General features: G+C 43.8%; 1 protein-coding gene across 2 annotated transcripts in view; it reads left to right on the top strand.

Moving 5' to 3' along the window:
• The window catches only part of TMEM266 (transmembrane protein 266), a 144,099-nt gene extending 117,878 nt beyond the window's left edge, over positions 1-26,221 (top strand). For both annotated transcript variants that reach the window (XM_033852039.2, XM_073801293.1), the window contains 2 exons: positions 23,673-23,735; positions 25,071-26,221. In XM_033852039.2, the coding sequence (XP_033707930.1) occupies positions 23,673-23,735; positions 25,071-25,663 (656 nt within the window). In that variant the 3' untranslated portion in view covers positions 25,664-26,221. The remainder of the gene's footprint in view (positions 1-23,672; positions 23,736-25,070) is intronic.
• Positions 26,222-26,721: the final 500 nt, after the last annotated feature.

Genomic DNA, 26,721 nt, shown 5'->3' with positions numbered 1-26,721 from the left:
GCCAGCAGGTCACAGTCAGACTAATGCCGACCAGCTTCTGTTTAAACTTGCTCCAACACAAATCATTTTTAAAACCCAGGTGGCAAAGTTGCAGGCTTTGGGGCCTGCCAAGTTCACAGTGCCCCTGTGTAGTCATTAATACTTCCCTCCCAAATTTATTAGTCTTGAAGCTCACCCATAACTTCTGAATTACAGCCCCTGGTGGGAGTGCCGCAGCTTCCACCATATATCACAGTGAGCCTCGGTGTCCCCCCGTGCTGCACCAGCGCTCAGAGAAACCCCCCCAGAGGTGCACCAGGCCTGCAGAGCTGGCACCAGTGTTTAACCTTGGGAGAGGAGGGGCCTGTGTGCCAATGGAGGCAAGCCGGGGTTTCTGCCATCACTGGCCTCCTGATGTGTGTGCCTGATGGGGGCCCCTGGGGACCCCGGGGAGCCCTGGAGCTGTAGAACTAGAACTGGGCAGCGAGGCAGCTGACAGGGCAGAGCTGGTGTGGGTGGTACTGAGGGAAGGACGTGGGTTTAAGACTCAGGGCTGGGTTTGAATCTCAACTTGGCCTTGAACAAGTTACTTAAACTCTGAGCAGGTCTGGCTTTATGGTGGGGTGACCCATACAGTCACCGAGGGCCTCACATTTGGTTCGATGCTCTGCTGTCACTCTTGAAATTCTTAATGCTTTTTTTCTTTCAGTGAGGTATAATTGACATATTAGTTTCAGGTATACTAGGTAATAATTTGATATTTGTATATACTGCAGTCACAATAACCCTGGTTAACATCCATCACTATACATAGTTACAGAATTTTATTTCTTGTGATGAGAACTTTTAAGATGTATTCTCTTAGCAACTTTCAAACATAAAATACAATATTAACTATAGTGACCATGCTGTATCATATCCCCATGACATTTATTTTATAACTAGAAGTTTGTACCTTTTGACCACTTTCACCCACCCATTTCACCCACCCCCCAGCCCCTGCCTCTGGGAACCACCAATCAGTCCTCTGTATCTGTTTCTTTTTAGTTTTGTTCTGTTTTTATTTTCTATTTTATTTTTTTAACATCTTTATTAGAGTAAAATTGCTTTACAATGGTGTGTTAGTGTCTGCTTTATGACAAAGTGAATCAGCTATATGTATACATATATCCACACACCCCCTCCCTCTTACGTCTCCCTCCCACCCTCCCTATCCCACCCCTCTAGGTGGTCACAAAGCACTGAGCTGATCTCCCTGTGCTATGCAGCTGCTTCCCACTAGCAATCTGTTTTACGTTTGGTAGTGTATATATGTCCATGCCACTCTCTCACTTTTCCCCAGCGTACCCTTCCCCCTCCTCGTGTCCTCAAGTCCATTCTCTACATCTGGGTCTTTATTCCTTTCCTGCCCATAGGTTCGGAAAACCTTTTTTTTTTTTTTTTTTAGATTCCATGTATATGTATTAGCATATGGTATTTGTTTTTCTCTTTCTGACTTACTTCACTCTGTATGACAGTCTCTAGGTCCATCCACCTCACTACAAATAATCGTTTCTTTTTATGGCTGAGTAATATTCCAGTGTATATATGTGCCACATCTTCTTTATCCACTCATCTGTCGATGGACACTTAGGTTGCTTCCATGTCCTGGCTATTGTAAATAGAGCTGCAGTGAACATTGTGGTACATGACTCTTTTTGAATTACGGTTTTCTCAGGGTATATGCCCAGTAGTGGGATTGCTGGGTCATATGGTAGTTCTATTCTTAGTTTTGGAAGGAACCTCCATACTGTTCTGCGTAGTGGCTGTATCAATTTACATTCCCACCAACAGTGCAAGAGGGTTCCCTTTTCTCCACACCCTCTCCAGTATTTATTGTTTGTAGATTTTTTGATGATGGCCGTTCTGACTGGTGTGAGGTGATACCTCATTGTAGTTTTGATTTGCATTTCTCTAATGATTAGTGATGTTGAGCATCCTTTCATGTGTGTTTTGGCAATCTGTATATCTTCTTTGGAGAAATGTCTATTTAGGTCTTCTGCCCATTTTTGGATTGAATTGTTTGTTTTTTTGATATTGTGCTGCATGAGCTGCTTGTATATTTTGGAGATTAATTCTTTGTCAGTTGCTTTGTTTGCAAATATTTTCTCCCATCCTGAGGGCTGTCTTTTCTTCTTGTTTATGGTTTCCTTTGCTTTTTTTTTTTTTTTAACATCTTTATTGGAGTATAATTGCTTTACAATGGTGTGTTAGTTTCTGCTTTATAACAAAATGAATCACTTATACATATACATATGTTCCCATATCTCTTCCCTCTTGCATCTCCCTCCCTCCCACCCTACCTATCCCACCCCTCTAGGTGGTCACAAAGCACCGAGCTGATCTCTCTGTGCTATGCGGCTGCTTCCCACTAGCTGTCTGTTTTACGTTTGGTAGTGTATATATGTCCATGCCTCTCTGTCGCTTTGTCACAGCTTACCCTTCAACCTCCCCATTATCCTCAAGTCCATTCTCTAGTAGGTCTGTGTCTTTATTTCTGTCTTACCCCTAGGTTCTTCAGGACATATTTTTTCCTTAAATTCCATATATATGTGTTAGCATACGGTATTTGTCTTTCTCTTTCTGACTTACTTCACTCTGTATGACAGATTCTAGGACCATCCACCTCATTACAAACAGCTCAATTTCGTTTCTTTTTATGGCTGAGTAATATTCCATTGTATATATGTGCCACATCTTCTTTATCCATTCATCCGATGATGGACACTTAGGTTGCTTCCATGTCCTGGCTATTGTAAATAGAGCTGCAATGAACATTTTGGTGCATGACTATTTGTGAATTATGGTTTTCTCAGGGTATATGCCCAGTCATGGGATTGCTGGGTCATATGGTAGTTCTATTTGTAGTTTTTTAAGGAACCTCCAAACTGTTCTCCATAGTGGCTGTACCAATTCACATTCCCACCAGCAGTACAAGAGTATTCCCTTTTCTCCACACCCTCTCCAGCATTTATTGTTTCTAGATTTTTTGATGATGGCCATTCTGAGTGGTGTGAGATGATATCTCATTGTAGTTTTGATTTGCATTTCTCTAATGATTAATGATGTTGAGCATTCTTTCATGTGTTTGTTGGCAGTCTGTATATCTTCTTTGGAGAAATGTCTATTGAGGTCTTCTGCCCATTTTTGGATTGGGTTGTTTCTTGGTATTGAGCTGCATGAGCTGCTTATAAATTTTGGAGATTAATCCTTTGTCAGTTGCTTCATTTGCAAATATTTTCTCCCATTCTGAGGGTTGTCTTTTGGTCTTGTATATGGTTTCCTTTGCTGTGCAAAAGCTTTGAAGTTTCATTAGGTCTCATTTGTTTATTTTTGTTTTTATTTCCATTTCTCTAGGAGGTGGGTCAAAAAGGATCTTGCTGTGATTTATGTCATAGAGTGTTCTGCCTATGTTTTCCTCTAAGAGTTTTATAGTGTCTGACCTTATATTTAGGTCTTTAATCCATTTTGAGTTTATTTTTGTATATGGTGTGAGGGAATATTCTAATTTCATTCTTTTACATGTAGCTTTCCCAGTTTTCCCAGCACCACTTATTAAAGAGGCTGTCTTTTCTCCATTGTATATTCTTGCCTCCTTTATCAAAGATAAGGTGACCATATGTGCGTGGGTTTATCTCTGGGCTTTCTACCTGTTCCATTGATCTATATTTCTGTTTTTGTGCCAGTACCATACATTCTTGGTTACTGTAGCTTTGTAGTAAAGTCTGAAGTCCAGGATCCTGATTCCTCCAGCTCCGTTTTTCTTTCTCAAGATTGCTTTGGCTCTTCAGGGTCTTTTGTGTTTCCATACAAATTGTGAAATTTTTCGTTCTAGTTCTCTGGAAAATGCCATTGGTAGTTTGACAGGGGTTGCATTGAATCTGTAGATTGCTTTGCATAGTATAGTCATTTTCACAATGTTGATTCTTCCAATCCAAGAACATTGTATATCTCTCCATCTGTTTGTCTCACCTTTAATTTCTTTCGTCAGTGTCTTAAAGTTTTCGGCATACAGGTCTTTTGTCTCCCTAGGTAGGTTTATTCCTAGGTACTTTATTCTTTTTGTTGCAGTGGTAAATGGGAGTGTTTCCCTAATTTCTCTTTCAAATTTTTCATCATTAGTGTATAGGAATGCAAGAGATTTCTGTGCATTAATTTTGGATCCTGCTACTCTACCAAATTCATTGATTAGCTCTAGTAGTTTTCTGTTGGCATCTTTAGGATTCTCTATGTATAGTATCATGTCATCTGCAAACAGTGACAGTTTTACTTCTTTTCTGAATTGGATTCCTCTTATGTCTTTTTCTTCTCTGATTGCTGTGGCTAAAACTTCCAAAACTATGTTGAATAAGAGTGGTGAGGGTGGGCAACCTTGTCGTGTTCCTGATCTTAGTGGAAGTGGTTTCAGTTTTTCACCCTTGGGAACGATGTTGGCTGTGGGTTTGTCATATATGGCCTTTATTATGTTGAGGTACGTTCCCTCTTTGCCTGCTTTCTGGAGGGTTTTTATCATAAATTGATGTTTAATTTTGTCAAAAGCTTTTTCTGCATTTATTGAGATTATCATATGGTTTTTATCCTTCAGTTTGTTAGTATGGTGTATCACGTTGATTGATTTGCGTATATTGAGGAATCCTTGCATTCCTGGGATAAACCCCACTTGATCATGGTGTATGATCCTTTTAATGTGCTGTTGGATTCTGTTTGCTAGTATTTTGTTGAGGATTTTTGCATCTATGTTCATCAGTGATATAGCCTGTAGTTTTCTTTTTTCGTGACATCTCTGTCTGGTTTTGGTATCAGGGTGATGGTGTCCTTGTAGAATGAGTTTGAGAGTGTTCCTCCCTCTGCTATACTTTGGAAGAGTTTGAGAATGATAGGTGTTAGCTCTTCTCTAAATGTTTGAAAGAATTCGCCTGTGAAGCCATCTGGTCCTGGGCTTTTGTTTGTTGGAAGATTTTTTTTTTTTTTTCGGTACGCAGGCCTCTCACTGTTGTGGCCTCTCCCATTGCGGAGCACAGGCTCCGAATGCGCAGGCTCAACGGCCATGGCTCACGGGCCCAGCCACTCCACGGCATGTGGGATCTTCCCGGACCGGGGCACGAACCCATGTCCCCTGCATCGGCAGGCGGACTCTCAACCACTGCGCCACCAGGGCAGTGTTGGAATATTTTTAATCACAGTTTCAATTGCATTGCTTGTGACTGGTCTGTTTATATTTTCTATCTCTTCCTGGTTAAGTCTCAGAAGGTTTTGCTTTTCTAAGAATTTATCCATTTTTTCCAGCTTGTCCATTTTATTGGCATATAGTTGCTTGTAGTAATCTCTCATGATCCTTTGTATTTCTGCACTGACAGTTGTTACGTCTCCTTTTTCATTTCTAATACTGTTGATTTGAGTCTTCTGCCTTTTTTTCTTGATGACTGTTGCTAATGTTTTATCAATTTTATTTATCTTCTCAAAGAACCAGCTTTTAGTTTTATTGATCTTTGGTATCATTTCCTTCATTTCTTTTTCATTTATTTCTGATCTGATTTTTATGATTTCTTCCTTCTGCTAACTTTGTGGGGGTTTTTTGTTCTTCTTTCTCTAATTGCTTTAGGTGTAAGATTAGGTTCTTTATTTGAGATTTTTCTTGTTTCTTGAGGTAGGATTGTATTGCTATAAACTTGCCTCTTAGAACTGATTTTGCTGCACCCCATATGTTTTGGGTCATCGTGTTTTCATTGTCATTTGTTTCTAAGTATTTTTTGATTTCCTCTTTGATTTATTCAGTGATCCCTTGGTTATTTAGTAGCGTATTGTTTAGCCTCCATGTGTTTGTATTTTTTGCCGAATTTTTCCTGTAATTGATATCTAGTCCCATAGTGTTGTGGTCGGAAAGGATACTTGATACGATTTCAATTTTCTTAAATTTACCGAGGCTTGACTTGTGACCCAAGATATGATCTATCCTGGAAGAATGTTCCTTGAGCACTTGAGAAGAAATTGTATTCTCTTGTGTTTGGATGGAATGTCCTATAAATATCAATTATGTCCACCTTGTTTAATGTGTCATTCAAAGCTTGTGTTTCCTTATTTATTTTCATTTTGGATGGGATGTCCTATAAATATCAATTAAGTCCACCTTGTTTAATGTGTCATTCAAAGCTTGTGTTTCCTTATTTATTTTCATTTTGGATGATCTGTCCAGTGGTGAAAGTGGGATGTTAAAGTCCCCCACTGTGATTGTGTCACTGTCGATTTCCCCTTTTATGGATGTTAGCATTTGCCTTATGAATTGAGGGGCTCCTATGTTGGGTGCATAAATATTTACAATTGTTATATCTTCTTCTTGGATTGATCCTTTGATCATTATGTAGTGTCCTTCTTTGTCTCTTATAATAGTCTTTATTTTAATGTGTATTTTGTCTGATATGAGAATTGCTACTCCAGCTTTCTTTTGGTTTCCATTTGCATGGAATATCTTTTCCCATCCCCTCACTTCAGTCTGTATGTGTCTCTAAGTCTGAAGTGGGTCTCTTGTAGACAGCATATATGTGGGTCTTGTTTTTGTATCCATTCAGCCAGTCTATGTCTTTTGGTTGGAGCATTTAATCCATTTACATTTAAGGTACTTATCAATATGTATGTTCCTATTACCATTTTCTTAATTGTTTTGGGTTTGTTTTTGTAGGTCTTTTCCTTCTCTTGTGTTTCCTGGCTAGAGAAGTTCCTTTAGCATTTGTTGTAAAGCTGGTTTGGTGGTGCTGAATCCTCCTAGCTTTTGCTTGTATGTAAAGGTTTTAATTTCTCCATCGAATCTGAATGAGATCCTTGCTGTGTAGAGTAATCTTGGTTTTAGGTTCTTCCCTTTCATCACTTTAAATATGTCCTGCCGCTGCCTTCTGGCTTGCAGAGTTTCTGCTGAAAGATCAGCTGTTAACCTTATGGGGATTCCCTTGTATGTTATTTGTTGTTTTTCCCTTGCTGCTTTTAATATTTTTTCTTTGTATTTAATTTTTGATAGTTTGATTACTATGTGTCTTGGCCTGTTTCTCCTTGGATTTATCCTGTATGGGACTCTCTGTTCTTCCTGGACTTGATTGACTATTTCCTTTCCCATATTAGGGAAGTTTTCAACTATAATCTCTTCAAGTGTTTTCTCAATCCTTTTCTTTTTACTCTTCTTCTTCTGGGACCCGTATAATTCGAATGTTGGTGCATTTAATGTTGTCCCAGAGGTCTCTGAGACTCTCCACAATTCTTTTCATTCTTTATTTTTATTCTGCTCTGCAGTAGTTATTTCCACTATTTTATCTTCCAGTTCACTTATCCTTTCTTCTGCCTCCATTATTCTGCTATTGATTCCTTCTAGAGAATTTTTAATTTCATTTATTGTGTTGTTCATCATTGGTTTTTTGCTCTTTAGTTCTTCTAGGTCTTGTTAAATGTTTCTTGTATTTTCTCCATCCTGTTTCCAAGATTTTGGATCATCTTCACTATCATTACTCTGAATTCTTTTTCAGGTAGACTGCGTATTTCCTCTTCATTTGTTTGCTCTGGTGGGTTTTTACTTTGCTCCTTCATCTGCTGCTTATTTCTCTATCTTCTCATTTTGCTTAACTTACTGTGTTTGGGGTCTCCTTTTTGAAGGCTGCAAGTCTGTAGTTCCTGTTGTTTTTGGTGTCTGCCCCCAGTGGGTAAGGTTGGTTCAGTGGGTTGTGTAGGCTTCCTGTTGGAGGGGACTGGTGCCTGTGTTCTGGTGGATGAGGTTGGATCTTGTCTTTCTGGTGGGCAGGGCCATGTCCAGTGGTGTGTTTTGGGGTGTCTGTGAACTTATTATGATTTTAGGCAGCCTCTCCGCTAATGGGTGGGGTTGTGTTCCTGTCTTGCTTGTTGTTTGGCATGGGGTGTCCAGCACTGGAGCTCACTGGTCATTGAGTGGAGCTGGATCTTAGCATTGAGATGGAGATATATGGGAGAGCTCTCACTGATTGATATAACGTGGGGCCGGTAGGTCTCTGGTGATCCAATGTCCTGAACTTGGCTCTCCCACCTCAGAGGCTCAGTCCTGACACCCGGCCGGAGCACCAAGACCCTGTCAGCCACACGGCTCAGAAGAGAGGGGAGAAAAAAATGAAAGAAATATTTTAAAATTAAAATAAAGTTATTAAAATAAAAAAATAATAAAAAGTAATAAAAAAAAGAGAGCAACCAAACCAGTAAACAAATCCACCAGTGATAACAAGTGCTAACAACTATACTAAGATAAACATAAAAATCAGTTACTAATCTGTCACATACAGCAAATCCTAAGTCTACAGTTGCTCCCAAAGTCCACTGCCTCAATTTTGGGATGATTCGTTGTCTATTCAGGTATTCCACAGATGCAGGGTACATCAAGTTGATAGTGGAGATTTAGTCTGCTGCTCCTGAGGCTGCATGGAGAAATTTCCCTTCCTCTTCTTTGTTCGCACAGCTCCTGGGGTTCAGCTTTGGATTTGGCCCCGCCTCTGCGTGTAGGTCGCCCTCTGGCGTCTGTTCTTCGCCCAGACAGGAGGGGGTTAAAGGAATGGCTGATTAGGGGGCTCTGTCTCACTCAGGCCGGGGGGAGGGAGGGGTACGGAATGCAAGCTGAGCCTGTGGCCGCAGAGGCCGGTGTGACATTGCAACATCCTGGGGCATGCGATGTGTTCTTCCAGGGAAGTTTTTCCTGGATCACGGGACCCTGGCAGTGGCCGGCCGCACAGGCTCCCGGGAGGGGAGATGTGGATAGTGACCTGTGCTTGCACACAGGATTCTTGGTGGCTGCAGCAGCAGCCTTAGCGTTTCATGCCCGCCTCTGGTGTCCACACTGATAGCTGTGGCTCGTGACCATCTCTCAAGCTCATTTAGGCGGTGCTCTGAATCTCCTCTCCTCGAACACCCCAAAACAATGGTCTCTTGACTCTTAGGGAGTTCCAGACTTTCCCAGACTCCCTCCCGGCTAGCTGTGGCGCACTAGCCCCCTTCAGGCTGTGTTCATGCAGCCAACCCCAGTCCGCTCCCTGGGATCTGACATCTGAAGCCTAAGCCTCAGCTCCCAGCCCTCACCCACCCTGGCGAGTGAGCAGACAAGCCTCTCAGGCTGGTGAGAGCTGGTCAGCAGCGATCCTCTGTGTAGGAATCTCTCTGCTTTGCCCTCTGCACCCCTCTTGCTGTGCTCTCCTCTGTGGCTCTGAAGCTTCCCCCTGCCTACCACCCATTTCCACCAGTGAAGGGGCTTCCTAGTGCATGGAAACTTTTCCTCCTTTACAGCTCCCTCGCCGAGGTGCAGGTCCCATCCCTATTCTTTTGTCTCTGTTTTTCCTTTTGCCCTACCCAGGTACGTGGGGAGTATCTTGCCTTTTGGGAAGTCTGAGGTCTTCTGCCAGCATTCAGTAGGTATTCTGTAGGAGTTGTTCCACATGTAGATGTATTTTTGATGTATTTGTGGGGAGGAAGGTGATCTCCACGTCTTACTCCTCTGCCATCTTGAAGGTCCTCCTGTTTTGTTTTTAGATTCCACATAAAAGTGAGATCATACCTTGTCTTTGTCTGACTTATTTCACTTAAGCATAATGCCCTCTGGTCCATCCAGGTTGTTGCAAATGGCAAGATTTCATTCTTTTTTACGGATGAATAACATTCCATTGTATATATATGTGTGTGTATATGTGTGTGTATGTATGTATATGTATATATCACATCTTCTTTACCCATTCATCTATTGATGGACACTTAGGTTGTTTCCATATCTTGGCTATTATAAATAATGCTGCTGTGTACATTGGGGTGCATGTATCTTTTCAAATTAGTGTTTTTGTTTTCTTCAGATATATACCAAGGAATAGAATTGCTGGATCATATGGTAGTTCTTAGTTTTTTGAGGAGCCTGCATACTGTTTTCCACAGTGGCTACACCAATGTAGATTCCCACTAACAGTGTACTTGGGTTCCCTTTTATCTATCTTCTCTCCAACACTTGTTATCTCTTGTCCTTTTGATAATAGCCATTCTACAAGTGTGAGGTGATATCTCTGTGGTTCTGATTTACATTTCCCTGATGATTAGTAAAGTTGAGCACCTTTTCATGTACCTTTGCCCTACTGTATGTCTTCTTTGGGAATATGTCTTTCAGATCCATTTTTTAATTGGATTGTTTGTTTTTTTGCTATTGAGTTGTATGAGTTCTTTATGTATATTGGATATTAACTCTTACCAGATATGATTTGCGAATATTTTCTCCCATTCGGTAAGTTGCCTTTCATTTTGTTGATGGTTTCCTTTCCTGTGCAGAAACTTTTTAATTTGGTATAGTCCCAGTTATTTTTGCTTCTGTTTTTGCTTTTAGTGTCAAATCCAAAAATGCATTGCCAAGACCAATGTCAAGGAATTTACCTACTGCCTATATTTTCTTCTAGGAGTTTTATGGTTTCAGGTTTTACATTCTTTTTTTTTTGACTCATATTTGATTTTAATTTTTTATACAGCAGGTTCTTATTAGTTATGTATTTTATACATATTAGTGTATATGTGTCAATCTCAGTCTCCCAGTTCATCCCACCACCACCCTCTCTCCCTGCTTTCCCCCACTTAGTGTCCATACATTTGTTCTGTACATCTGTGTCTCTATTTCTGCCTTGCAGACTGGTTCATCTGTACCATTTTTTTGGATTCCACATATATGCGTTAATATATGATATTTGTTTTTCTCTTTCTGACTTACTTCACACTGTATGACAGTCTCTAAGTCCATCCACATCTCTACAATTGACCCAATTTCTTTCCTTTATATGGCTGAGTAATATTCCATTTTATATATGTACCACATCTTCTTTATCCGTTCGTCTGTTGATGGACATTTAGGTTGCTTCCATGACCTGGCTATTGTAAATAGTGCTGCAGTGAACGTTGGGGTGCATGTGTCTTTTTGAATTATGGTTTTCTCTGGGTATATGCCCAGTAGTGGGATTGCTGGGACATATGGTAATTCTATTTTTAGTTTTTAAGGAACCTCCATACTGTTCTCCATAGTGGCTGTATCAATTACATTCCCACCAACAGTGCAAGAGGGTTCCCTTTTCTCCACACCCTCTCCAGCATTTGTTGTTTGTAGATTTTCTGATGATGTCCATTCTAACCGGTGTGATACCTCATTGTAGTTTTGATTTGCATTTCTCTAATAATTAGTGATGTTTGAGCAGCTTTTCATGTGCCTCTTGGCCATCTGTATGTCTTCTTTGGAGAAATGTCTATTTAGGTCTTCTGCCCATTTTTGATTGGGCTGTTTGTTTTTTTTAATACTGAGCTGCATGAGCTGTTTATATATTTTGGAGATTAATCCTTTGTCCATTGATTCATTTGCAAATATTTTCTCCCATTCTGAGGGCCGCCTTTTCATCTTGTTTATAGTTTCCTTTGCTGTGCAAAAGCTTTTAAATTTCATTAGGTCCCATTTATTTATTTTTGTTTTTATTTCCATTTCTCTAGGAGGTGGGTCAAAAAAGATCTTGCTGTGATTTATGTCAAAGAGTGTTCTTCCTATGTTTTCCTCTAAGAGTTTTATAGTGTCCAGTCTTACATTTAGGTCTTCAATCCATTTGGAGTTTATTTTTGTGTATGGTGTTAGGGAGTGTTCTAATTTCATTCTTTTACATGTAGCTGACCAGTTTTCCCAGCATCACTTATCAAATAGACTGTCTTTTCTCCATTGTATATCCTTGCCTCCTTTGACATAGGTTAGTTGACCATAGGTGTGTGGGTTTATCTCTGGGCTTTCTATCCTGTTCCATTGATCTATATTTCTGGTTTTTGCCAGTACCATATTGTCTTGATTACTGTAGCCTTATAGTATAGTCTGAAGTCAGGGAGTCTGATTCCTCCAGCTCTGTTTTTTTTTCCTCAATATTACTTTGGCTATTTGGGGTCTTTTGTGTCTCCATACAAATTTTAAGGTTTTTTTTTTTTTTGTTCTAGTTCTGTAAAAAATGCATTGGTAATTTGATAGAGGTTGCATTGAGTCTGTAAATTGCTTTGGGTAGTATAGTCATTTTCACAATATTGATTTTTCCAATCCAAGAACATGGTATGTCTTTCCATATGTTTGTGTCATCTTTGATTTCTTTCATCAGTGTCTTATAGTTTTCTGAGTATAGGTCTTTTACCTCCTTAGGTAGGTTTATTCCTAGATATTTTATTCTTTTCAATGCAATGGTAAATGGGAGTGTTTCCTTAATTTTTCTTTCTGATCTTTCGTTGTTAGTGTATAGGAATGCAAGAGATTTCTGTGTATTAATTTTGTATCCTGCAACTTTACCAAATTTATTGAGTAGCTCTAGTAGTTTTCTGATGCCATCCTTAGGATTATCTATGCATAGTATCACATCATCTGCAAACAGTGACAATTTTACTTCTTTTGCAATTTGTATTCTTTTTATTTCTTTTTCTTCTCTGATTGCTGTGGCTAGGACTTCCAAAACTATGTTGAATGCTAGTGGTGAGAGTGGACATCCTTGTCTTGTTCTTGATCTTAGAGGAAATGCTTTCAGTTTTTCACCATTGAGAATGATGTTTGCTGTGGGTTTGTTATATATGGCCTTTATTATGTTGAGGTAGGTTCCCTGTATGCCCACTTTCTGGAGAGTTTTTATCATACATGGGTGTTGAATTTTGTCAAAAGCTTTTACTGAATTTATTGAGATGATCATATGGTTTTAATTCTTCAGTTCGTTAATATGGTGTATCACACTGATTGATTCGTGTATACTGAAGAATCCTTGCATCCCTGGGATAAATCTCACTTGATCATGGTGTGTGATCCTTTCAATGTGTTGTTGGATTCTGTTTGCTAGTTTTTTGTTGAGGATTTTTGCATCTATATTCATTAGTGATATTGGTGTGTAATTTTCTTTTTTTGTAGTATCTTTCTCTGGTTTTGGTATCAGGGTGATGGTAGCTTTGTAGAATGAGTTTTGGGAGTGTTCCTTCCTCTGCAATTTTTTGGAAGAGTTTGCGAAGGATGGGTGTTAGCTCTTCTCTAAATGTTTGATAGAATTCACCTGTGAAGCCGTCTGGTCCTGGACTTTTGTTTGTTGGAAGATTTTAAATCACAGTTTCAATTTCATTACTTGTGATTGGTCTCTTCATATTTTGTATTTCTTCCTGGTTCAGTCTTGGAAGTTTATACCTTTCTAAGAATTTGTCCATTTCTTCCAGGTTGTCCATTTTATTGGCATAGAGTTGCTTGTAGTAGTCTCTTAGGATGCTTTGTATTTCTGTGGTGTCTGTTGTAATTTCTCCTTTTTCATTTCTAATTTTAATGATTTGAGTCCTCTCCCTCTTTTTCTCAATGAGTCTGGCTAGTGGTTTATCAATTTTGTTTATCTTCTCAAAGAACCAGCTTTTAGTTTTATTGATCTTTGCTATTGTTTTCTTTGTTTCTATTTCATTTATTTCTTGTCTGATCTTTATGATTTCTTTCCTTCTGCTAACTTTGGGTTTTGTTTGTTCTTCTTTCTCTAGTTCCTTTAGGTGTACGATTAGATTGTTTATTTGAGATTTTTCTTGTTTCTTGAGGTAGGATTGTACTGCTATAAACTTCCCTCTTAGAACTGCTTTTGCTGCATCCCATAGGTTTTGGATCATCATGTTTTCGTTGTCATTTGTCTCTCGGTATTTTTTGATTTCCTCTTTGATTTCTTCAGTGATCTCTTGGTTATTTAGTTACATATTGTTTAGCCTCCATGTGTTTGTGTTTTTTACGTTTTTTTCCCTGTAGTTTATTTCTAATCTCATGGCGTTGTGGTCAGAAAAGACGCTTCATATGATATCAATTTTCTTAAATTTACTGAGGCTTGATTTGTGACCCAAGATGTGATCTATTCTGGAGAATGTTCCATGTGCACTGAAGAAAGTGTATTCTGCTGTTTTCGGATGGAATGTCCTATAAATATCAATTAAATCTATCTGGTCTGTTGTGTCATTTAAAGCTTGTGTTTCCTTATTAATTTTCTGTCTGGATGATCTGTCCATTGGTATAAGTGAGATGTTAAAGACCCCCACTATTATTGTGTTACTGTTGATTTCCTCTTTCATGGCTGTTAGCATTTGCCTTATGTATTGAGGTGCTCCTATGTTAGGTGCATATATATTTATAATTTTTATATCTTCTTCTTGGAGTGATCCCTTGATCATTATGTAGTGTCCTTCCTCGTCTCTTGTAACATTCTTTTAAAATTAATTAATTTATTTTTGGCTGCGTTTGGTCTTCGTGGCTGCATGCAGGCTTCCCCTAGTTGTGGTGAGTGTGGGCTACTCTTTGTTGTGGTGCGCAGGCTTCTCATTGCGGTGGCTTCTCTTGTTGCGGAGCATAGGCTCTAGGTGTGTGGGCTTCAGAAGTTGTGGCATGCAGGCTCAGTAACTGTGGCTCATGGACTCCAGAGCGCAGGCTCACTAGTTGTGACACACGGCTTAGTTGCTGCCCGGCATGTGGGATCTTCCCGGACCAGGGCTTGAACCAGTGTCCTCTACATTGGCAGGCAGATTCTTAACCACTGTGCCACCAGGGAAGCCCCTCTTGTAACATTCTTTACTTTAAAGTCTATTTTATCTGATATGAATATTGCCTCTCCAGCTTTCTTTTGATTTCCATTTGCATGGAATATCTTTTTCCATCCCCTCACTTTCAGTTTGTATGTGTCCCTAGGTCTGAAGTGGGTCTCTTGTAGACAGCATATATATATGGGTCTTGTTTTTGTATCCATTCAGTGAGCCTGCATCTTTTGGTTGGAGCATTTAATCCATTTACATTTAAGTTAATTATCGATATGTATGTTCCTATGACCATTTTCTTAACTGTTTTGGGTTTGTTTTTGTCGGTCCTTTTCTTCTCTTGTGTTTCCCACTTAGAGAAGTTCTTTTAGCATTTGTTGTAGAGCTGGTTTGGTGGTGATGAATTCTCTTAGCTTTTACTTGTCTGTAAAGTCTTTGATTTCTCTGTCAAATCTGAATGAGATCCTTGCCAGGTAGAGTAATCTTGGTTTTAGGTTCTTCCCTTTCATCACTTTAAATATGTCATGCCACTCCCTTCTGGCTTGTAGAGTTTCTGCTGAGAAATCAGCTGTTAACCTTATGGGAGTTCCCTTTTATGTTATGTGTCGTATTTCCCTTGTTGCTTTTAATACTTTTTCTTTGTCTTTAGTTTTTGTCAATTTGATTACTATGTGTCTTGGCATGTTTCTCCTTGGGTTTATCATGCCTGGGACTCTCTGTGCTTCCTGGACTTGGGTGGCTGTTTCCTTTCCCATGTTAGGGAAGTTTTCAACTATAGTCTCTTCAAATATTTTCTCAGGTCCTTTTTCTCTCTCTTCTCCTTCTGGGACCCCTATAATGTGAATGTTGGTGCATTTAATGTTGTCCCAGAGGTCTCTTAGGCTGTCTTCATTTCTTTTCATTCTTTATTCTGTTCTGCAGCAGTGAATTGCACCATTCTGTCTTCCTGTTCACTTATCTGTTCTTCTACCTCAGTTATTCTGCTATTGATTCCTTCTAGTGTATTTTTCATTTCAGTTATTGTGTTCTTCATCTCTGGTTGTTTGTTCTTTAATTTTTCTAGGTGTTTGTTCTTTAATTCTTCTAGGTCTTTTTAAAACATTTCTTGCATCTTCTCGATCTTTGCCTCCATTCTTTTTCTGAGGTCCTGGATCATCTTCACTGTCATTATTCCGAATTCTTTTTCTGGAATGTTGCCTATTTCCACTTCATTTCATTGTTTTTCTGGGATTTTATCTTGTTCCTTCATCTGGTACATATTCCTTTGCCTTTTCATTTTGTGTGTCTTTCTGTGAATGTGGTTTTCATTCCACAGGCTGCAGGATTATAGTTCTTCTTGCTTCTGCTGTCTTCCCTCTGGTGGATGAGGGTATCTTACATTCAAATCTTAATCCATTTTGAGTAAATTTTTGTTTATGGTGTAAGAGAGTGGTCCAGTTTCCCCAGGACCACTTATTGAAGAGACTGTCCTTTGCTCATTGTGTATTCTTAGCTCCTTGTTTGTAAATTAGTTGACCATACATGGGTAGGTTTATTTCTGGGCCTTAATGCTTTTTTTAAAAAAATAAGTTTATTTATTATTTATTTTTGCCTGCATTAGGTCTTTGTTGCTGCACACAGGCTTTCTCTAGTTGCGGCAAGTGGTGGCTACTCTTGGTTGTGGTGTGCAGGCTTCTCATTGCGGTGGCTTCTCTTGTTGCAGAGCACGGGCTCAAGTTATGCAGGCTTCAGTAGTTGTGGCGCATGGGCTTAGTTGCTCCGTGGCATGTGGGATCTTCCCAGGCCAGGGATTGAACCCGTGTCCCCTGCATTGCCAGGCGGATTCTTAACCACTGCGCCACCAGGAAGTCCTAACCTTAATGATTTTTAAACAAGGGGCCCCACAAGTTATGCAGCTGGTCTTGTGTCTCAACCCTAATTTTTCCAAAATGAGAATTGTAGTGGAAGCACATCTTCACTGAGAGGAACTGAACATTCAGTCATACACTCTGCTCTCAGCCTGGTACACAGCAGGTGCTCAGTGAATAGTACTGTCCCCCCTCAGCGAGGCTTGCTGAGCTGTGGAGCAGCAAGTTGGAGTTTGGGAGTGGGAGTCCCGACCAGCAATCAGGGCTTCCCTCTGGGCTTTGGGGCCTGGATCTACACAGGATGTGTGGGTGTGCAGTCCTGACCCCCACCCCCAGGCTGGCCAGTCCTGTCACCTATGGGAGGCCCAGCTGACTCACCACCCTTTTGCTCCACCTCTGCCTCGCTGGGCAGGTTGGGGCCCTGCCCAAGGAGCAAACCCCACATAATGAGCATTGCCACCACAGCACCTGACGGGCTTTAGGAGGATTAGTCAGGATGGCTTCGCAGAATGTTCACACCCTAGGAAGAAAGGTGCTGGGCAGCTGAGAGCAGCTGCCACAGAAACGACCCAAGACTTTGGGGCTGGCAGGGAGCACCATGGGCCAGGGTTTCAGGGAGGTGAGGAACAGCCCCAGGTTAGACTTGACCTTCATTATCTCAGTGAAACATACAGCTCACCTGCATGTAGGTATTTCTTATTCCCATTTTACAGGTGAGGAAGCTGAAGCTCAGAGTGGCTAGGGATTTGCCTAAGACCACACAGCAAATGTCTGCACAGTTGAGGTTGGCACCTGGGCTCTTTTGTCCTGGAGCCTGTGTTTGTACCAACCCTTCTTTCCTACCCCTCCAGGGTCAGCCAACCCAGTCTCCCTGTGAGGCAGTTCCTACATGGCCCTAGGGCTCCTTGGTGCCAAATCAAAACAAACTGTGGGGCAGGGGGTTATTCTTAAATGGAAGCTGGGTAGTCCCATGTTGAGGCTGACTGATGGCCTCTTCCTGGCCACAAGCATCTGTGCCTGCCTTTCTTCCCTCCCCCTCAAGCTCCCAGACACCCAGTAGTCACTAGTCTCTGGGCAGGAAGTACCAGGGACTGAGAGCAAGGCTGTGTGCTGCAGGGTGCAAAGAGCATCTCAGAGGGTGAGGAGAATGGTCCTGGGAGGTCTTGCATGCCCCTGACCCAGCCATAGTCACTGTTCAGTCATCCTATTTATTGGCCGCTGGTATACGCCAAGCCCCATGCTAAGTGCTGGGGAGACTCTGAGTAAAATGTGGCCCCTGCCCTCTAAGGCTCTTGGGCCCCTGTGTGGATGGGGACAGAACTCCAGCGCAAGTGGTCAGTTGTGTTGAAGGGGGCCTACCTGAAGCAGAGACGGGTGGGCGGGGGTGGGGGTGGGCGGGCAGCATTAGCACTGCTAGGGAAGCCCGGGCAGGCCTTGCTCTGACTTGTCTAAAAGTTCACTCTGAGGCCCCTGTGTGGGAACATGTTTGGAGCAGAAGCAGCAAATACAGACTGGACAGGCCTGCAGTGGCTGCCTGGAGACCTAGGTTCTGTGTCAGGCATGTGCATGGAGTGAGCAATCCCATTCATTAATCCCACAGGCATGACGAGAGTCCAAAGGGGAAAGCAAGAGGTCTGACCTAAGGCTGGACTATGGGCCATAGCAGAGGGTATCTGGGGTCCCTCAACTGGTCAGATTCAGCAGCAGTTGCATTGTTGGTAAGGATGGAGAAGAAGCATGGAGAAGTGACCAGGGTCCCAGCCTGGGTGGGCAAGGGAACCATTCACCAAGATGGAGGTGGAGGGAGAAACTGAGTTCTATTTTGGACATGTTGAGTCAGAGGTAGCTGGAGGTCATCCAGGTGAAGCTGTCCAGTTGGCCAGACAAGTCAAAAGCTCAGGAGAGATATCTGGGCTGAAGGTCACCTGGCCTAGGTTATTTTTATCAATGGCTTGGATGAAGATGTGAGCATCCTCAAATAGTCAACACTGAGATAGGAGAGAGAGAGAATACCTTAGTAGACTGAATCAAGATTCAGAATGCTTTCAGCAGGCTCTGGGCTGAAACCAGCAAGCTGACATTTGCCTGAGATGATAAACATGAAGTCCTCTGGGGGAGGGGGGTTACACAGCTACAGCATGGCAAAGGCCTGGCTGGCCTGGCCCCAGCTCCTGCAGAGAAGACCTGGGCATTGATGTTGGCCACGAGCTCGTGAGTCAGCAGAGTAGGGTGGTTGCTAAACCCACTTGGAGGAGGTTAGGCTGCATTAGGGGAATGATCACACCGGATCTTGGGAAGGACCCATCTGTCGAACAATCCCAGCCTTGCAGGACAGCAGTGAGGATTAAAGGAGGTTGGTGTGTGAAGTGCCGAACCTGCAGTCTGGAGCACTGAAGGGCACAGTAAACGCTAGCTTCCTCCTCCCTACTCCTCCCCCCATCTTGGTCTCATCTAGAGCCCACAGTGAAAGCTTCAGAGTGGAGAGGCTGGAAAACTGGGGAGGGGTGAAAAATGGACAGGGGTTTCTCAGGAGAAGAGAATTCTCAGGAGGGATGTGAGGGCTTTTTAAGTGCTGGAAGTTCTGTCATACAGACTGAGTAGAAATCGGCTTAGCCTTGGTACCTGTGGGGGCAGGCTCTTCCGGAGGAGACAGAGACTGGCTGCCTGACCAAGGAGTGGACGTCCCTAGGAGGCCCTGACTGTGCTCCTTGGAGGTAGAGGGTCAGGCACACTGACCGTGTTGAGCACAGATGAACCTGATTATTATTATTTTTTAACATCTTTATTGGAGTATAATTGCTTTACAATGGTGTGTTAGTTTCTGCTTTACAACAAAATGAATCAGTTATATATATACATATGTGCCCATATCTCTTCCCTCTTGCGTCTCCATCCCTCCCACCCTCCCTATCCCGCCCCTCCAGGTGATCACAAAGCACCGAGCTGATCTCCCTGTGCTATGAGGCTGCTTCCCACTAGCTATCTACCTTACATTTGGTAGTGTATATATGTCCATGCCTCTCTCTCGCTTTGTCACACCATACCCTTCCCCCTCCCCATATCCTCAAGTCCATTCTCTACTAGGTCTGTGTCTTTATTCCTGTCTTACCCCTAGGCTCTTCATGACATTTTTTTTTCTTAAATTCCATATGTATGTGTTAGCATATGGTATTTGTCTCTCTCTTTCTGACTTACTTCACTCTGTATGACAGACTCTAGGTCTACCCACCTCATTACAAATAGTTCAGTTTCATTTCTTTTTATGGCTGAGTAACATTCCATTGTATATATGTGCCACATCTTCTTTATCCATTCATCCGATGATGGACACTTAGGTTGCTTCCATCTCCGGGCTATTGTAAATAGAGCTGCAATGAACATTTTGGTACATGACTCTTTTTGAATTATGGTTTTCTCAGGGTATATGCCCAGTAGTGAGATTGCTGGGTCATATGGTAGTTCTATTTGTAGTTTTTTAAGGAACCTCCATACTGTTCTCCACAGTGGCTGTATCAATTTACATTCCCACCAGCAGTGCAAGAGTGTTCCCTTTTCTCCACACCCTCTCCAGCATTTATTGTTTCTAGATTTTTTGATGATGGCCATTCTGACTGGTGTGAGATGATATCTCATTGTAGTTTTGATTTGCATTTCTCTAATGATTAGTGATGTTCAGCATTCTTTCATGTGTTTGTTGGCAGTCCGTATATCTTCTTTAGAGAAATGTCTATTTAGGTCTTCTGCCCATTTTTGGACTGGGTTGTTTGTTTTTTTGTTATGAAGCTGCATGAGCTGCTTATAAATTTTGGAGATTAATCCTTTGTCAGTTGCTTCATTTGCAAATATTTTCTCCCATTCTGAGAGCTGTCTTTTGGTCTTGTTTATGGTTTCCTTTGCTGTGCAAAAGCTTTGAAGTTTCATTAGGTCCCATTTGTTTATTTTTGTCTTTATTTCCATTTCTCTAGGAGGTGGGTCAAAAAGGATCTTGCTGTGATTTATGTCATAGAGTGTCCTGCCTATGTTTTCCTCTAAGAGTTTGACAGTTTCTGGCCTTATATTTAGGTCTTTAATCCATTTTGATCTTATTTTTGTGTATGGTGTTAGGGAGTGATCTAATTTCATACTTTTACATGTACCTGTCCAGTTTTCCCAGCACCATTTATTGAAGAGGCTGTCCTTTCTCCACTGTACATTCCTGCCTCCTTTATCAAAGATAAGGTGACCATATGTGCGTGGGTTTATCTCTGGGCTTTCTATCCTGTTCCATTGATCTATCTTTCTGTTTTAGTGCCAGTACCATACTGTCTTGATTACTGTAGCTTTGTAGTATAGTCTGAAGTCAGGGAGCCTGATTCCTCCAGCTCTGTTTTTCGTTCTCAAGATTGCTTTGGCTATTCGGGGTCTTTTGTGTTTCCATACGAATTGTTAAATTTTTTGTTCTAGTTCTGTGAAAAATGCCAGTGGTAGTTTGATAGGGATGGCATTGAATCTGTAGATTGCTTTGGGTAGTAGAGTCATTTTCACAATGTTGATTCTTCCAATCCAAGAACATGGTATATCTCTCCATCTATTTGTATCGTCTTTAATTTCTTTCATCAGTGTCTTATAAATTTTCTGCGTACAGGTCTTTTGTCTCCTTAGGTAGGTTTATTCCTAGATATTTTATTCTTTTTGTTGCAGTGGTAAATGGGAGTGTTTTCTTGATTTCACTTTCAGAAGTTTCATCATTAGTGTATAGGAATGCCAGAGATTTCTGTGCATTAATTTTGTATCCTGCTACTTTACCAAATTCATTGATTAGCTCTAGCAGTTTTCTGGTAGCATCTTTAGGATTCTCTATGTATAGTATCATGTCATCTGCAAACAGCGACAGCTTTACTTCTTCTTTTCCGATTTGGATTCCTTTTATTTCCTTTTCTTCTCTGATTGCTGTGGCTAAAACTTCCAAAACTATGTTGAATAAGAGTGGTGAGAGTGGGCAACCTTGTCTTGTTCCCGATCTTAGTGGAAATGCTTTCAGTTTTTCACCATTGAGGACGATGTTGGCTGTGGGTTTGTCATATATGGCCTTTATTATGTTGAGGAAAGTTCCCTCTATGCCTACTTTCTGCAGGGTTTTTATCATAAATCGGTGTTGAATTTTGTCAAAAGCTTTCTCTGCATCTATTGAGATGATCATATGTTTTTTCTCCTTCAATTTGTTAATATGGTGTATCACGTTGATTGATTTGCGTATATTGAAGAATCCTTGCATTCCTGGAATAAACCCCACTTGATCATGGTGTATGATCCGTTTAATGTGCTGTTGTTGGATTCTGTTTGCTAGTATTTTGTTGAGGATTTTTGCATCTATGTTCATCAGTGATATGACCCTGATTATTAGAGCTGCTCAACAAAGAGGTAGGAGTCCCCTTCCCTGAGGTGCACAGGCCCTGGTGGGGAGAGCCCCCCATCAGGCAGGTGTTGAGGTGATTCCTGCACTGGGGGTTCGGGACACAGCTCAGATGCCTCTGGTCCCTTCCCACTCTGCTCTGACTCCACCTCTTGGAACTTCAGGGCTGGCAGAGGGGTCAGGAGCCAGCTGTCGTAATCTCTAAGAGCCCCGCTGGCCCCCTCATGGTACAGATAAAGAAACTGAGGCCCAGAGAGGGGCTGTGACGTGCCCAGGTTCCCATGGTGGGCGCAAGAGCCCAGGCTCTGGGTTTTTCTCATTCACTCCAGGCTACCTCCTGAGAGTGGCCCCTTTGGGATTCATGGGTCTGTGGATACTTTAGCTGAGTTCATTGTCCTGCCCATGTCACATGGCCCTCTACAGCCCCATCACAGGTGCCTGCTGCCATGGCCTCAGGACAAAACCAAGATAAGAGACCAGAACCCTCCACCTCCCACTACCCAGGGTGGCCTGCAGGGCTAGACAGCATTTACAACATAAATTATGAAGGACCATGGAGAAGAGTGTTGCTGTCTGATTCTGAGGGAGTGTTGCTGGTTGATCCTGAAGCAGGGCCTGGAGTCAGCCTGGGGCCCCTCCCTCAGCTCAGACATTAGTGAAAAACACACCTTTTTTCATTTAAAAAAAGAATGAAATGACCACAGGCATTTAACGATCAAAAGAGGCCAAAAAAGCTTTTAAGAGCCAGGTTGCTGTGTGTGCTGCCACCTAGTCTCCCAGTGTCAGGGCAGACTGGCTTCTGCAGCCATCTCAGGTGTGCCCAGGAAGGTGGCCACAGAAAGCATCAGGCCCAGTCACCTGCAGACCATGGCTTCTTGGGGTGTGGACCCCAGTCCTTCCCTTCTGCCCCATCAGGCACCACCCAGCCTCCCTCAGGGCCTGTCTTCCTCACCCGGGTCTCTGTTCTGTGGTCTCTGTTCTCCTGTCTTAAAGTCTGACACCTTCCCAGCCACTCTCCCCACAACTTTGGGAGTGACTCACACCTGACCATGTTCACACTTTCCAGTGGCTCCTCACTGTACTTGAGGCAAAGCTAAGCTCCTTAGGATGGCTTTTGGGGTCTCCTGTCATCTGCTTTTCCTCCTATGGGCAGGCCTCTCTGTGAAGTTCTCACCTCTCCTTTCTCCATTCCTTCCCCACCCCTTCAGGAAAATGAACCAACATTTCTTTGAGACCCTGTTCCCTTACCATCTCTCTTGACCTGGACAGCTTTACACCTTCTCATTTGTTATTCATTCAATAACTGTTTAGTGAGCACTTACCATGTGCTGGGAACAGTGTAGGGGGTGGGCATGCCCAGCGCCCATGTCCATTCCTGTACAGCGTGGAAGACCGAGGGGGCTGTCGCCGATGATCAGCACCTGGCTGTGTGTGGCTGCAAATGGGGCTCTGAGGCTTTTGCACTGAGGACAGCATTCCCGGTGACCCTGAAAACCTCAGATGGATTCAGAGACTCAGGACATCCAGGCAGGGAAGGCCCTGAGGAACTACTTCCACACCCCTTATCTCAGAGAGGGGGAAACTGAAGACAGAGAAGGAAAGGGCCTGTTCATATCACACAGCAAGCTGGAGATGCTCCCTGATACCCAGTCCAGCCTAGCCCTGGGGCAGATGAGACATGCAGTCCCCCACGGAGGATCAAAGCATCAGAGAGCTTGTGGGAGACAAGTGCCTGCCTCCCCTCGTGGTAATGGGGGTAGGGGCAGGAATACTCGGGGAGGAGCGTGAACTGGCCACAGCCCCTGCCTCTTGGACTCTCTGGCTTACCATCACACTCACCCTTCTCTTCCCCACCTCCATAGAAGCTGCAGTGAAAGATGACATGAACAGCTACATCAGCCAGTACTACAATGGGCCCAGCAGTGGTAAGTCTGTGTCGGCGGCTGTTCTGCATGTACCAGAACTTCTGTGTGGCCCTGTGCCAGAGTTGACCCTGGCAACCCCTAACATCCAGGCTAGGGACAACTCGACCTGGCTGTCCATCTCCCAGCACCTGTGAACCATAACTGCAGGCAGGGTTCAAGGCTCCCAGCAAACTCTAGTGCTAGAGCTGTGGGTGCTGGGGTGGGAATGCTCTGGGATCGCCAAAGAGAGCTGCGTGGGGGACCCTGGAATGGAAGGGGGCTGGAATCTAGACGTCTAAGTGACCTCAGCGCCTCCCAACCTGAGAACCTTTCAGGATGAGCATGATGGGGATGAGATAGCAGCGTAATTGGGCTCGAGAAGCAACAGGCATTGGGCGTGTCCTTGCTTGATTTATGTTTCATTCTTGCACCTCAGAAAGTCTTAGGGGGACCTAGTGGTTTTCATTTATGGGAAAGGTTGAGTTTAAAAATAATACTCAGTCCTTCAACGTCTTGTTTCTCCTTAGCCAATGTCTTGAATCTTGTAGTTTGGGTTTCACAGCCCTTAAATCCTGGTAAACTCCGTTTTAAGGCTAGACTCCCTCTTCTGTCTCCTAGTACACTCTCCCCACCACTTTAGAAAGAAACCTTGACCACACTACATCCACTATGATTCAGCCCCTTGATACTTCTCACTTAGAGAAAAGACATTTTGAGGTGTCCTCCACCCTCCCCCTACAATGCATCATATAGAGATTAATCAGTCTTCTGAAGGCACAGCTCTGGTCATGTCACTATCACACTGGACCCATTTAAAACTCTGACCCCCTCTGACCATGAAATTCAAATTCCTTGTCGTGGCACACCATGCTTTCTGAGTTAGGATGGGCTAGGTTATGCCACAGTGGCAATAACCCCACATCTGTGTGGTTTAAATAAATCAACAAAGGCCCATGGCACACTGGCCAGGGGCTCTGTGCCCAGGCTGTCATCTTTACTCTAGCACCCAGCAGGCAGAACACCTGTCACCCCTTCCAGAACAGTGTTGACTGCCAGAGCAAAGCACGTCTGGTTTACATAGCTTCTCTGGGAAATGCCACGGCTCAGTTCTTACAGATGATTGGCCAAGTCACGTCACGTGTCCGCACTTGAGTTCAGCAAGATGGGGAGGCATAATCCTCCCTCAGGGTGGTCAGTGAATACTGGAGAACTGGACCGCCTACCAAGACTTCTCCCAGCAAAGCCCGTTCACACTCACTGCCCACTGTCCAGCCCCATTCCTAGACCTGCCCCCATCAGGGCACGCAGAGGTGTGGCAAGGGCGGAGTGTGACCCGCATCCCCTCCTTCCTTGCAGACAGCGGTGTCCCAGAGCCAGCTGTGTGCGTGGTCACCACGGCGGCCATAGACATCCACCAGCCCATCTCCTCTGACCTCTTTTCTGTCGATGTGCCCCTGAAGCTTGGCAGCAATGGTACCTGCGCCAGCGCCACCTCTGAGAGCGCCTCCCGCTCCACTCGCGGCTCCGTCACCCAGGCACAGAGTGACAGCAGCCAGACGCTGGGCTCCTCCACGGACTGCAGCACTGCCCGCGAGGAGCCATCCTCTGAGCCTAGCCCCTCCCCTCTGCCACTGCCGCCACCACCTCAGCAGGAGACGGCAGAGGCCACAGTCCAGGACCTGTTGTCCTCCCTGTCAGAGGACCCCTGCCCATCCCAGAGGGCCTTGGACCCAGCCTCCCTTGCCCGGCCCAGCACAGCGGGCTTGGCCCAAACCAGCCCTGAGCTGGAGCACAGGGTAAGTCTGTTCAACCAGAAGAACCAGGAGGGCTTCACTGTCTTTCAGATCAAGCCTGTCATCCATTTCCAGCCTGCTGCACCTGTGCTGGAGGAGAAGTTCAGATCTTTGGAATCCAAAGAGCAAAAGTTGCACAGGGTCCCTGAAGCCTAGAGCCTCCGGGCAGGCTGGGAGGGAGCAGGGCAGCCAGCCATCTCACGCTCTCCCAGGGCCCTGGAGGCTACCGGGGCCACACAAGGGGCCCAGGAGCCCTCCTGGCCTCCCTCAGGGTGCTGCCTGCCTCCAGGGAGGTGACGCCAGGCCAGGAGGCCACACGCCTCAGACCTCAAAGCCCAGAGCTGGCGCCTCCTCTCACCCTGCTCAGGGGAGGGTGGTGCTCGTGGCTGGGGTTTTTTTAAACCACTTTTACAAAAACCAGCCTGTGGCCCAGCTTCAGCAGGGCAGAGTGCGGGGGCCAGCTCAGCCTCTTCCGTTGCCTTTGTTCCTGATGCCCACCCCGGACCCCCGGGAACAGCACTGTGAGCAGGGGCTATCCAGCCCCACCCCCAAGCCGTCTTTTCCAGGAATCCTGGGTGGAGCCAACACAATCACACACAGACCACCATCTGAGCCTATTTCATTTGTCCTCATTCTCTCATTTAGGCATGAGCATTTCTGAGTCTTTTCAAGACAAATCTAGTTTTCACCTTCACAGGACATAAAGGGATGGATCTGAAGGTGGGTGGGAGGGTTAGGGGGGTGGGGGGACAGCCATTTTCCAATCTTGGCTTTAATAATAAAAACCACCTGCACTGAGACTTCCAGTTGGCAGAGGTGTTCCTTTGGTTGCTAGTCCAAGTGAGGACCCCAGAGTAGCTTGTTTGGGTTCGAGTTGGCCTTGAAAACCAACCCAGGGAGCCCCAACCCCTCTCTGGTGTGCCCGAGGCCTTTATAGAGTGGAAGGAGCCCTGGACCCCGGGAGGGAAGCGCTCACACTGCCTGCCTGTGTGACTGACTGTCAACTAGTACCTTCCCTTCCCTCATCTCCCCACCAAAATGGAGCTCAGAATACTGTGTTCCTTGCTGACAACTCCCAGACGCAGCTCACTGACCCAGGGCTCCATCCCTCAGGGATCTTGAACTTAGCAGGTCCAAAGCTGAGCATGATATCTTGCCCGCAGCCTGCGCCTCCTCCCGGGTTCCCAGCCAGGGCACCACCATCCACCCAGCCA

This window comes from Tursiops truncatus, chromosome 2, assembly GCF_011762595.2.
Source record: "Tursiops truncatus isolate mTurTru1 chromosome 2, mTurTru1.mat.Y, whole genome shotgun sequence".
NCBI lineage: Eukaryota > Metazoa > Chordata > Mammalia > Artiodactyla > Delphinidae > Tursiops > Tursiops truncatus.
The sequence above is the reverse complement of the archived record's forward strand: the minus strand, read 5'-3'. Positions and strand labels throughout refer to the sequence as shown.